Source organism: Drosophila serrata, unplaced genomic scaffold, assembly GCF_035046125.1.
Source record: "Drosophila serrata isolate PLE 108 unplaced genomic scaffold, ASM3504612v1 contig_310, whole genome shotgun sequence".
Classification (NCBI taxonomy): Eukaryota; Metazoa; Arthropoda; class Insecta; order Diptera; family Drosophilidae; genus Drosophila; species Drosophila serrata.
The window spans coordinates 506,509-520,309 of NW_028257208.1; the positions used below are offsets into that span (position 1 = coordinate 506,509).

The 13,801-nt window shown below is 36.7% G+C and overlaps 1 protein-coding gene across 1 annotated transcript in view; it reads right to left on the reverse strand.

Annotated features, from left to right (window-relative positions):
• Unc-76 (fasciculation and elongation protein Unc-76) overlaps window positions 1–13,801 on the reverse strand; it is a 19,858-nt gene continuing 6,057 nt past the window's right edge. The window contains exons 2-5 of the mRNA XM_020947718.2: window positions 2,570–3,051; window positions 2,264–2,479; window positions 2,104–2,193; window positions 1–2,042 (exon numbers count right to left, since the gene is read on the reverse strand). Of these exons, the coding sequence (XP_020803377.2) occupies window positions 1,960–2,042; window positions 2,104–2,193; window positions 2,264–2,479; window positions 2,570–3,051 (871 nt within the window). The 3' untranslated portion in view covers window positions 1–1,959. The remainder of the gene's footprint in view (window positions 2,043–2,103; window positions 2,194–2,263; window positions 2,480–2,569; window positions 3,052–13,801) is intronic.

The window sequence follows — 13,801 nt, forward strand, 5'->3', positions numbered from 1 at the left end:
TGGTTTTTCTTCTTTTTATTCAAGCAATTTAAAAGTTTTGTCGGTTTGTCCATTTTGTTTTGTATATAGCGCATTGCATTGCGTGTATACATAGAACTATGTATTTACTTTGTGTTTTCTTGTTCTTCTCTTTTACTAATTTGTCAATTTATCAAATAAATATATAATTTCCATTCTAGGCTTGTCGTGGGCATCGACGTTTTATGTTTCGGTTTCTCATTCGACTTTAACATGGACTCTTCAAATAATTTACAAATACACATACAATTATTGGATGCCTTTTAATTTTTTTTTTTTGTTATCATATTATATGATTTATATAGCCTTTGTTTTGTTTTTTGCTTTACTTTGCAGAGACCTAAAAAAGAGTCATATTCCATTTAAAGTTTTGCGGTAAATACGTTGTATCATTTGGTTTTTATAAAGCGCGACCATATCGATATACTTTATATTCGTATAATATGGAATCGTAAACATTAATGCATCTCCCTTGACATATATTTTATCTGGGTTTTTAGTTATGCTCGCATATTGTTTACTAACAAAGGTACCTAAGATTTGCATTAGATGTGATTTAAATATCCTTTATTCTCCTTGGCTCCTTAGCTTCCTTCCTTTCCTTTTGTTTTCTTTTTGTTTTTGTGGTGTGAGATGTGAAACATGATATATGTAAGAGTGGTTCGATTTGGACTTGACTGGATGCAATTGTCATATATATATATATTTTTTTTTATATATATGTATGCAGGTTTACCTTAATTTTGTTTCTTATTCTTATTATTTATTTCTTTTTTTCGATTTGTAAGTGTAGGTGTGACTGTAGCTTATAAAATAAAGAAAATATATTAATTTATTGTTAATAATCATAATAAAAAGAAGAGCAACTGTGCGACTGACTGCATTTTTTGTTTTTGGTTTTTTTTTAGAATTTTTTTTTGTTGTATATATTTTTATTATTTTTATATAGTTATAATTAATTGTATTTATGCTTGTTTTGGTAAAAGTAAATAACACAGCGTTTTCTATGCAAATTAAAATTACACTTATGTTTCCAGCAATTACATTTGACAAAACATTTTAAAAAACAGAACGCATTTTATGGCCTCGATTAAAAAAAAAGTAAACAATAAAAAAACAATAAAACTCCGTAAATTAACTGTGACGAAACTTAGAGCGGATTTGGATCCTGACATTGTTCCCCTCCGCCTTCAAGGGCGCGAGAGTTCCGACGCGGAACACATTTGGAAACGGCGGCAGGCGGATTCTTACAATCAAGTCATATTTAATATATATTACACACAAGTTACATATTGTACAAACTATGGATTGGCTGCCAAACATAATGCAAGCAGTAAATTGGCCCGATCCTGGCTAGCGATCAAGCGTCTCAAGATGACACACATAGCGTATATGTATATATTAAGCTTAGTTGGAGTCGGCTTTAGAGTTAAACGTCTTCCTCGATTGCCTTCGATTCGACTTATTGGTAGAGATACATAGGCGGAGAAGTGAGTATTATTGCCATGGGAGGACTGGCTACAATGAGCTATAACTATAGCGCTCTCTCCATAAATATTTCGTTAGATATATGTTTTATGTGTCTATATAATATGTGTTACATGTATATATTTTATTGCATATTTGTTCTATCGGGTCTGCCAATGGATTTGAAAGCAATCAGCTCTACCAAACGAGCCTGCGCCTGTGCTAAATCTTCTCCTGCTCGAGTCCCCTCAAGCCAAAGGGGAGAAGTAACACGGATTGCATTTAAATAATAACATAAAGTACGACCTATAATATTTAAATTAAGTGTATGTTGTGTGTGTGGTGTGTTGTGTTGTGTTGTGTGTATATGCAAGTTGTATATAGATGCACGGTATAATTGTATATAAACACAGACAGAGAGATAGAGCGATAATAGCTGGGATTCCTCGGCGACTATGGCTGAAATGCTGGCGCTTATGTGGGGCACAGCACCTTCAGTATGTAGTCCGTGAGGAGGGCGGGCACTGTGGGGCTGTCCTCGTTAATGGCCTTGAGAACTGACACCAGAATAGGTATGTTACAGGTCAATTAAACAGAAACATATAATCCGATACTCACTTTTGATCAGGACCTGCAGTGACTGATTGTTGGGCGTGCCGTTCTCCAGGTGATACGGAATGACAGTGGTCAAGTACTTGGGCTCTGGACCTGCGTAAGCGAAATTAATGGCATTAATGCTTAGCAATCCCTTAAGTTTTGGTCTATGCGATGACTTTACCTTGGAACTTGCCGCGCTTCTTCTCTACGTGATACTGACGTCGTTTATTCTGGACAGCGAGGAGCAGTGAGATGAACGAGTTCTTCAGCTCCTTCTCGAACTCCAGCTCGTCACGCAGGGCCAGCTCATTGATGAGCGTCTCGCTCAGCTCCTGGATCAGCACCTCCATCTCCATGTACAGCTCGTTCAGCTGTGTCGTGGTCAGATATTGCAGTTCTGCAAATAGAGTTTTGCGGATTCGATGAGCAATTTATTATATAATATAAATTCTTAATCTTTTTATTAAATTTCGAAACGAAAACTTACTTTCCGCATAGAGTGGCGCTCCAAGAACCTCTCGCGCCTTCTCAATGACCTCCGACTCACAGGTCTCTGGCTCGTCCAGCGGGCTCTCTGCCTCATCCATAATGTCGTCAATTTCCTTGATCACCTCCTCGACGGTCTTGATGGGCTGGTCGTCAAGATCGTTGTTTAGACCGTTCAGGATCAGGGCATGCATATCCAGATCATTGGCCACCGCTTCATCCTCACTGGTCAAATCGTTGAACTCATCTCCTGGTGTCTGGGCATCCAGGCCCGATCCCGATCCCGAACCCGAACCGTTGCTCTGTGAATTCGCCTGGTGGCTCTGATGGAGCAGCTGCTGCTGCTGGTTTCGTGCCTGCTGCTGCTGCTTAGTGTGGCTCTGGCCCAGGTTCAATGTGGGCATGTGCATCTGACGGGTGTACGACTTGGACCAGTCAATGGGCAGTATATTGCCAAAGTTGCCCGTGATGGTCCACCACATTCTAAAAAGGAATTGATTGTAAATAATTATAATAATGTCATTAAAATGTAAGTAATTAAAAGAGAGAGGAAGTACTAAGAGCTGAGTGTAACCTTGTGAGCATAGAGAGCGGTTGAAGGGTTTTTCAAATGCATTTTAATAATAAATAAACTATTAAGCTCACAACCAAATATATCGATAAATTAAAGTATCATAATAATTTTAAAGGAAGGTGTATGCTTTGCTTCCGTTAAGATTAACGCTCCAAGTGAAAGAAATGCCATCTACTATTTGGAGAGCCCTGACAGCCGGTAATGAGTTTCTTTTTCCTTTCAACGATGTGCATTCTTGGCATAGCTCTTGGCACCTCCACCCCCCTCTCTCTCTCTCCGTTACATCAGTTTTCCGGCCTAGGAAAATGCTCATTGGGAGCATGCACTTTTGCCCACCCACCCACAAACCCCGAGTGCCTACACTTATTGGGCAAAAAGGAAAGAAAGAATGAAGAAATATATGTGGGAAATAACTGGCACAATAAACTGCAAAGTGCGGCAAAGAGGCAGTGCATGCTTTTAAAGCTACTGACTAATTGCCCGATTCTACGATTCGCTGCCGCCGTCGATTCTCCCCGAGATAATGATGGGGCAAGCCCACAGTTGCAACTCAGAGATTGGGGCAACAAATGTCAATGGGCAAGTTCCGCATAAATGTACAGTAAAGCCTTCAAAAGAGTACCCCCTTTTCATAGAACAAAAGGAAATCTGCAGTGGGGTTTATTCTTGGAAATACACTATAAGATATGCAACTTTAACAACTCTTAGACCAAGTCTCTTGGAGTTATTCGAATTCTTTCCCACTGAGTATTCACAGTACAGACAGTTGCCTTTGGCAATGGGCCCACATTAATGTCGGAAGAGTTTGTCTCACAGACAGTTTGTCTGTTCCGTCGAGTTTGCTGGCACATTTGCTATCAAATTTCATGATCATTGCCAATCATTTAATTGCCCCACGACCACCTCCACTTCAGCTTCTCGGTGGATTTGCCCCATAATTATTCATGCTCTACATTACCCGGCAATTGACTGCACTTTGTCGATTACCCAAAGATGAGTCACTGGAATGGAGATATTTATGATGAGGAAATGCTAGTAATTGTGCATTCTTGGGAGGAGAAGAGAAAGAGCCAAGTCTCTTGGGTAATGTAACCAAGAAAAGGTAACTTCAATTACCTAATAAAAATAGAGAGAGTTTGATGAGAAGGCTTAAGGCTGGAGATTGTCATGACTTGTTGGAAAATGAATATCCAACTCCAATTAATTATAACTTATTAAATTAGAGGCTCTTTAAAGAGCATATTTAAAGCTTAAGCTCCCCTTAAAAACTCTGCACTAAATAGGTGAAATATATTTAGGAATGTTATGCTTTATATTACCTATTTTTAAGACAACCCTTCAGCATGTGAACTTCCGCTAACTAATCCCTCGCACACAGCATAAATGTTGTGCAAAATAATAGACAAAATATTTTGTACGACAAACAGCGAATATTTATTTTTAAATTCAAAAATTCCACTCATCATCATTTCGTTTAGTTGTTGTTGTTTCCCTGGAATCGAATTAAAATAGTCCAGCTTGCGCTGTACAAAAATTTACAAAATAAAATAGCAGCCATAAGATGCAACGAAGCGGCTGAAGAATTTGTTGTTGTTGTGCGGAAAATACTAAAGATTCAAATAAAAAAAAAATAACAAAAATATACAGAATAAAAACAAAGAGAGAAAAATAAATAAAACCAAGAAAACAGCAGAGGAAAATGAAAACTGAAAAGATGAAAAATGTGCGAAACAAGCAGAGCGAATAAATTGTTCGTGACAACACGCGGGGGGAGAGATGATGACCCAAAGGGGGCGACTGTGTCAGGTAAATGAGTGTATCCACACTTACAGTGCGTTTCATGAATGTAGGGTAATACAGAGAAACCATTTAGTAGATGGAAATATGGAAAATTGTAAAGTAAATCATTAAAACGCTTGCCAAGTGATTCCTAGAGTAAACAAATGGGCTCCAGCTACAGCTCTCTCCCTCTCTCTCTCCCTCTAGCTCTAGCGCTAGCGCTAGCTCTAGCTCGCTCCCTCTCCCTCTTACTCATTTGGGGTGCCTCTTCGCTGCCTATCTCTGGAGAAGGCTCTTTCCCTCTCGCTCTCAATTTCTCTCGGGAAGTATAAATAGAGGCACTGGAGTCGCGCGCGATTCAGTCTGTCCTAGGGGTACCTAGCGTTAACATCGATAGTGAAAGTGATAGTGATGGTGCAATTCGACTCCAAGAGGACGACGTGGCCTATGGAATGGATAACCAGGAGGAGGCCCACTTGTTTACATCTCTGCTGATAATGATAGTGCACTTCGACTCCAAGAGGACGACGTGGCCTATGGAATGGATATGGATCACCAGGAGGAGGCGCACTTGATGGCGATAGTGATACTGTACTTGGACTCCAAGAGGATGACGTGGCCTATGGAATGGATATGGATTACCAGGAGGAGGCCCACTTGTTTACATCTCTGGTGATAATGATATTGCACATCGACTCCAAGAGGACGACGTGGCCTATGGAATGGATATGGATATGGATTACCAGGAGGAGGCGCACTTGATGGCGATAGTGATACTGCACTTGGACTCCAAGAGGATCACGTGGCCTATGGAATGGATATGGATTACCAGGAGGAGGCCCACTTGTTTACATCTCTGGTGATAATGATAGTGCACATCGACTCCAAGAGGACGACGTGGCCTATGGAATGGATATGGATATGGCTAACCAGGAGGAGGCTCATTTGTTTACATCTCTGGAGATAGTGATAGTGATAGTGCACTTCGACTCCGAAAGTATGACGTGGCCTATGCAATGGATACGGATAACCAGGAAGAGGCTCACATGGATGATACCAGGAATATAACACTGCACTACCCAATGACGAAAGCGGATAACCATGTGTCCTCCACTGGGGTAAGTCCTAACCATGATTATTATATTACGTAGATAGATCATTTACGAGGGATTAGGTTTAGAATCAGTAGTGCTAGCTATGCATTTGTTTTCATCAATCAATTCCCTAAAGTGACTTGGCAATTTGTATTAATGATATCTACTCAAAGTTAACAACCTTAGTTTTTTATAATTTGCTCACAAATATTAATTTCTTAACATTATTTTGCTACTTTTGCTATATTGTTATATACCCTTTTAGGGTATTATAATTTCAGTCAGAAGCTTATAACTTAGTGAAGGAGTCATTTCCGACCCTATAAATCATATATATTCTTGATCAGCATTAACAGCCAAGTCGATCTAGCCATGTCTGGTTAAAAAATAATTTTTTTGTAATTTTTTCAAAATTTGGAAAATTTTATAAGGGGTACCATCGTTAAAATTTTTAAAAATAGAGAAAAATTCTAAACTTTTTAAATTTAAAAACTTAATATGCAGAATTGTTAACTTTATAAAAACTAACACAGAACAGCTGTCCGAATAGAAATTAAAACATTTTTGACGAAGTTACGATGTTTGAAAAACTGTGATTTCCACATAAAATTAGCATATAAAAATATCAATTAAATATATATATCTAGAAACACAAAAATATTAGGTTTGCCAAAGATCATATATACTTCTATTTGCAAACAAAATTTTCTTAAATAAAACCTTCTTTATACATTTTTAAGGTGTTTAGTATTAAAATTCAAATCTTTTCTCACAAATAATTTTAGATATCGAAAAATATGGAATATTGAACTACAAATACACCTTATTCAGACAGATAATGCTCCGAATCTTTAAGAAATTTATTACCCAAAATATACCCATATTTGTTGGCTTTATCGAATGGTATGAAACGCACTGTCCCCACCAGCGAATACACAACGTACCAGTATGGGAAACTTGCCTAGTGCAGGGGCTGGCTGTATGCTGTATCTCGGTTCGGTTTGTGTCGAGGCCGCTATATAATTTATATACATTTGTACATACATGTTTCATTGAATACTAAATGCGAGTCTCTGCGATGATGTGGGCAACACTTTTGGGTGCGTACAATGACGGGAGATGGAAACGGAGATGGAGACGGAGGAGGAGGAGGAGGAGGCGGAGGACGCACACATTACGGATGAATATTTAAACTGCCATCAGAAGAGCAACTAATTACGCGTCGCAACTCTTTTTGTTTTTATTTACTTGTTATTTTTTGTTTATAGTTGAGAGTTAATCTAACTCGGAAATGGTCTTGCATCAAGTGGCATGATACGCACTCAAATTGACACATCAGTATAGTGCGGGGGAAATTTGGGTCACATTTCCCTGGTGTAAAGTGTTGATAGTTTTTCTATGGGGTTGGGGATTGGAAATTTTTCTAAAATTATTATGAGATGGGATTTAATATATTATATTGGGTGCCCTTAGCGTACAATGGTAAATAATAGAAGATTCGCAGCACCAGACCCATCGATATAGCCATGTCCGTCAGTCTGTCCGTTTGAAACAACAGAATTATGAGTCTGTAAAAGCCATAACTACCAAATTTGATGACAACATTCATAGGTCTTGAACGCAGAGAAAAGTTTGTTTTCAAATTTGGCCTTGCCCATTTCTGCCCTCAGAAATCATTAAAAACCATAACTAAGCAATAATAGTGAATTTTCATTTAGAGTAAAACATATTTCTAGATTAATAGCGGTCATTTTCTGAAAGTTTGAGCAAAATCTGTTAATAAACAAGGGAGTTATTAGACTTTGTGTGTAGGTTGAACATTTGCAACATCTACCTTTGTGTTGCAAGCATTTTCCTAGCAACATTTGTTTTATTTGGTTGTTTTGCAATATGTTCCTAGCAATTATCAATATTTTCTTTTGCCTTCCAAACTGTTTGATTTAAGTTTTTCGTAAGTTTTAGTATAAATAAGTTCATTTATAGGTTCCTTCTAATTTCACTCACATTGCTTAGGGTTTCGGGTATTTGAGAGTCGATCGTATTCGAATGTACCTTTCTTATTCCTTTTAAAGGATATGCTTCTTGCTATAAACCTTTATACCAAACACCCCCTATGAAAATAATATTGATTTGTTAAATAAATGAATTATGAACTATTCTTTGTTCATAATTGAAGTGCACTCATGTCTATAAGTTTCTTTACAATTTTACAGCTTATTCTTTCTAATTTCTCCCCCCATTAAGTATACCTATGTATATATTTTAATTTAGAGTTCTTTTTCTGGTTAAACGATTCTTCGTCTTACATCGGATTCTTTTTCTTCGCCCAGGGCACATCTGGCCAATTAATTTCCTTATCGCTGACAACCAATTCAGATTACATTCCATTGGCAGAAGTGAGGCTTCCATCATCATCATCGCCTTGGGCAATTAATACACACAATACACGAGAGACTCATTCGCACCCAAAAGGCTATTATAATGATAGGCTCCATATAGTAGCATACATCATACATAAATCCACACATATATCGTATGCAGATGAAATCTCTTATCATAAACCACCCACTCGATGACCTCTGAACTCTTTTCGGGAGCATTTCGGTTTCGGTTTCGATTTAATGCGGGTTCTTATCTCTTTTTTGGGGCGAGGCGACCCTGACCCCATAACTTGAGGCGTGGCACGAATATGAATACGAATATGTATGAAAGCAATAAAAGCATGAATATGCGGGGAAAAATGGTGCCACATGTTCACATGTCCGACAATTAGCGGTCTTAGGCAGATTCTAGAGAAAAAACATAGAGAAATACAAAAAAAAACATACGCCCTGCGAAACATGAGCTCATCATTTAGACAAACATTTAACAAATAATAACAAATAATGAAATGGGCGAGGATAAGGTTTCTATGAATGCCAGCAGCGAATTTGTAATCACTCTTTCTCTACTAATTATTATTTTAAGGCTCTCAAATGCACAGCTATTTCTATACAATCTCTGAATCAGTACGTATTTTTAATTAATATATCCATATGGTTTAATAATAAATTATTTTCCAAGCCTAATGTGACTTCTTATGACTGAGAAAATATAAATATTTTACTTTGGGATCTAGGTTGTTAAAACCTTTCAGAGTATTTTAATTTTAGTCAAAACCTTTTTACGCTGTGAAGGAGTCATTTCCGACCCTATAAATCATATATATTCTTGATCAGCATTAAAAGGCGCATCTTTCTAGACATCTCATAGAAAAAAAAAATTTTATCAATTTTTTAAATTGAAAATTAAATTAAATAATAATTAGAATTAGAATTAGAATTAGAATTAAAATTCTCAAAAATCGAAGAAAAAAATTTAAATTTTAAACATTTTTAATTGAGTATGCAGATTTATTAATCTTCAAAAAACTAGCATAGGAACGCTTTCCGAATTAAAATCAATGCTTTTTTGGCTTAGTTATGAGTTTTTTAAATTTTAATTTTTCCAAAAAACTGTCAATTAAAAAAAATAAATTTTCGTTAACATTTTCGACAATTTTAACGATGTAACCTCTTATTAAATTCTGAAAAAATTGTGTAAAATATTTTTTCTTGCTTAAATGGCTAGATCGACTCGGCTGATCAAGATTATATATGATCTATGGGTCCGCAAATGATTTTTTTTCTGGGTTTTTAAGAATTTGACTAAAATTATAGGAAATTTAGGGTATAGCAAATATTTTAATGAATTTTAATTGCATGTACTTAGATAACCAAATAAATTTGTTGTCTCTCTTGACTGATGAATGAATCAGCGTCGCACCAATTAGCTGATGAAGCCAATGATGATGAAGCTGATGATGATGAAGAAGCTGATGATTATGATAATCAGGATGATGATGATGATCAGTCAGTCAAGTTGCCCAAGCTGTCCCCCTCTTCCCCAACTTGTTCACATTTCTTTTTCCACTTTTTCACTCAATTGGCTTTATTTCGTCGCCCACACAGAGTTGACTTATTATATAGTTTTTTTAGTTATCTTTTTTTTTGTTGTTGTTGTTTTTGTATTATTAAGTTAATTGTGCTTGGCATTTTTTGAGTGCTGCTTCTTCCTGACTTTTCGAATGTCTGTGGTTTTCGGCATTTCGGAATTTCATAGGAAACGAAATATTCGTTGGCGGGTCTCATGAAAGACATGAAAAAAACGAAACGAACGAATGAAAAATAAAACTTTCTAATATGGTTGCGGGGATATTTGTTGTTGTTGTTGTTGTATTTTTTATTATTATTATTTTTTATTGCAGTCGAAGGGAGACGCAGCTGGAGATTGTTGGCATGGAAATGCCGTTATTGAGGTAAACCTATATGGTATAGGCCAAGATTCAGAGATATTTTAATGAAGATTCTAATAAATCTGATTATAAAACTGTGATAGTAATAATTCAAAAAGTAAGAGATTTCAAAAAGGGAATTGGACTTGAATCTCTAAAGAAAATGCTACCAAATTTCAGGTTCTTTTTTAATACATTTTTTAAGTTTTATAGATAGTTAACTTAAGCAATGCATTTTATATATTCTTTAATTAAACTTTAGGTGTTTTTTTTTCGGGATTTTGTAGAAGGTATTAGGTTTCCCGGACTGTTGTAATGATTTTCTTGTTTCAACTGCCATTGTTTTGATTTTTGTTACTGTTTTCCTTTTCTTTTTGGGGTTTTGGGTTTTGTTTTTAGGGTTCGTTCACATGTATTTTCACTCAACCGCAACATTCACACATTTCATTTTCGGCAACAAACTGGTAATAACTTGCCGAATACCTGATGCCCTTTAAAAAATATAAACTATAAACTTACTTAAAACTTGGATTATTCAAGTAAATAAATATTGGTAAATAAAAGAGGCTCAAAAGGAACCAGTTTCTACATGTATTTGTATAGGATACTAAGGTAACTTTGCTTTATTTTGTTGTGATTTTAAAACAATTTAATTATTGAAATTACAAGTGGACAAAGGTTTGATTGAGATAGGCAAGAAAATTGCTTGGATTTGTTATTTCATTTCCTGCATTGTTCATTGTTCAAAGTGTGAAAGTTTTTTGCTCTTCGCTTTTTTGGTTTTTCTATTTATCTTTTCCCTCTGACCCTGTGCCGCTTATTTTCCAAAACAAAAAACATTTTTAGTGGCGACACTAGGAAAAATGTATAGGAAAATGCCACCTCAGACCCTCAACGAAAATAAAACAAAGTCGAGAGGTGGGAAAACTCGTGTGTTCCACACACTTCAAAGTGCTTCTAATTTTAGGCTGTTCACACTTTGCGTTGGCACAGGAATCGCTGCAATATACATACGTGACTATATAATAGTCCATATAGAATCGAGAATTTAGATCGCAAGCCCTGTGTCTCTGGGAAATGGGATGGAAAATTGGGGACACGTCAAATGACAAAATGGTTGAAGAAGCAAAAGGGGAGTTTCCTTTTAGTTTCAAGGCTACACTGTACACAAAATGTACTTAATAGTGTAATTTTCACAAAAATAGTAGGTATGTAAAATAAGTTTAAATAAATATCTCAAGTAGAGAAATGTTAAATTGACTTGCAAATATATGCTTAATTGATATGATTCTTGTTACGATTTGGTAATGATATGAACTGATCTAAAAACACACAATTCAAGTTCATTCTCTATATGATTTTTTTTAAATATATCCCAGATTTTTATTCAAAATTTTTCCAGGTGTAAGCGAACAATTGCAGGTAAACACATTTTAAAATGTACGCTTTTGAGTGGGGATTTTCTGCCGTTTTGTTGCTATTATTTCTGTTGCGTGCCTAAGCAAAATCAATTTATAATTAATTTGTATAAATAGGCCATTAACATTAGCCAAGCTTTTAGTTTCTCTCTCTGTATATCTCTCTGTGTGCCTATTTTTTCTCCATTAGTAGTACTCTCTTTCTCATCTCATCTATGGCTTCCATGGCAATCGAAGAATAGCGTCCGAAACCGCAGAAGAAATTGCTGGCAGTTATGTGGCCCATAAACAAATAACAGCGAATACTAATAATAACAAATAACAACAAAAAAAAGGCAACACACTGGTGGAGAAGCCGCTTACTGTGAAGCAAAACGGTTTACTTTTGAGCTCAATTTTCCCCAAGAAGTGGCTCAGAACTGTGTAGAAGAAATGCTAAATTCGAACCGTTTTAGTTTTCCCTCATATTTCCCTGACTTGACTATTTTTCTTTAGGATTTCCCCCATTTGTTTCCCCAGTTGACAGCCAATTGAGTTGCGTCGAGGATGTTATGCAAAAGAGTTATTTAAACAAAGAGCAGACAGACGCCTCCGCAGGCGACAAGGACGCTCTGTTGGCGCAGCATTCGGCTGGAGCATCCTTCAAGGAACAAACCCACACCCACCACCGTTTCCACATCCGTGCATCCATGCATCCGCGAGATTCATTGCCAGAGTCACTGGCAGAAGCAGATACACTGCCAAAAAGTATCTCGCTATAATTGTATCATTTCTATAACATATAACACAACGTATCACAGGGTAACAGGGTATTATGGGTAAGAGCCAACAGAGAATATGTGTGCTAAGCTGAAAAAAGGCATCTCCGGCCTCATAAAGTGCATATATTCTTAAACACCATCACCAGCCAAGTGTATCTAGCCATGTCCGTCTGTGTGTCCGTTTAAAACAACAAATCTCTAGTACCTACAGCTACCAAGTTTGATGACAACATTTATAGCTTTTGCATGCAGAGAAAAGTTTGAGTTCTAATTTGGACAGGTCCTCAAAAATCATTTAAAACTCTAACAAATATAAAATCTTGAATTTCCGTTTAAAATAAAAAATATTTATAGATTAATAGCGGTCATTTTCTGAAAGTTTGAGCAAAATCGGTTGATGAACATGGGCGTAATTAGGCAATGAATAGTGTGCAGGTTGAACATGTGCAACATCTACATTTGTGTTGCAAGCAACAATGTTTGTTGCTCATCATGTTTCAAGCAACATTTTCTTTATTTGGCTGTTGCTCAACATGTTCCTAGCAAGTATCAATATTTTCTTATTAAAGTTTTTCATAAACTGCAGTATAATAAGACACAGTGTATTAAGTACCTTAAGGTTTTTTCCAATTTCACCCTTTTTTCGTTGAGTCTTCTCTTTTTAATAGCTTTATAATTATTAAAAAAAAGGATATTTTATGTACCCATAATGTATATTTAACCCATAGGTTTTAACATTTCCCTGAGTGTACCGGGACAAAGCTTGAGGATATCGCCCCCGGCTTACTTAATTATACAACCTCTCTTACAATTTCTTTTTTCTCTCAACAGCAGCATTTCCTCTCTTTCTCGCTCTTTATTATTTTTTTCCTCTCCTGTCAATTGTCCTTGACTGTATTCCAAAAGTTATTTTGTTTGTTTGCTCGCCCCTGTTATTTGTTGATGATGTAATATGCCGCAGGCAAGAGCCCCGCTCAGCCGGCTCTTGTGCGGGGATTAGTCATCAAAAATATATATCTCTCCCACCAAGCGATATATGTGTATATATGTACATATCTATGGCAGTCGCTTCAGACATTTCTAATATTCGAATGGCGCCAATATAGTCGAAAAGTCCTGTCCCTCCTTTTGGGTAGAATTGTGTGAGGTTAGGTCGGGGCAATTAGCATTTGCTGGGTTCGGGGGGCAGGGTGGCAGGGTGGCAGAGTGGGTGGCCAGGCCTAAGAGGTTAATGTCCTTTACCACCCTCCACCACCTACAAACAGAGACCCGCCCACCCCACAGTGACTGCAGTG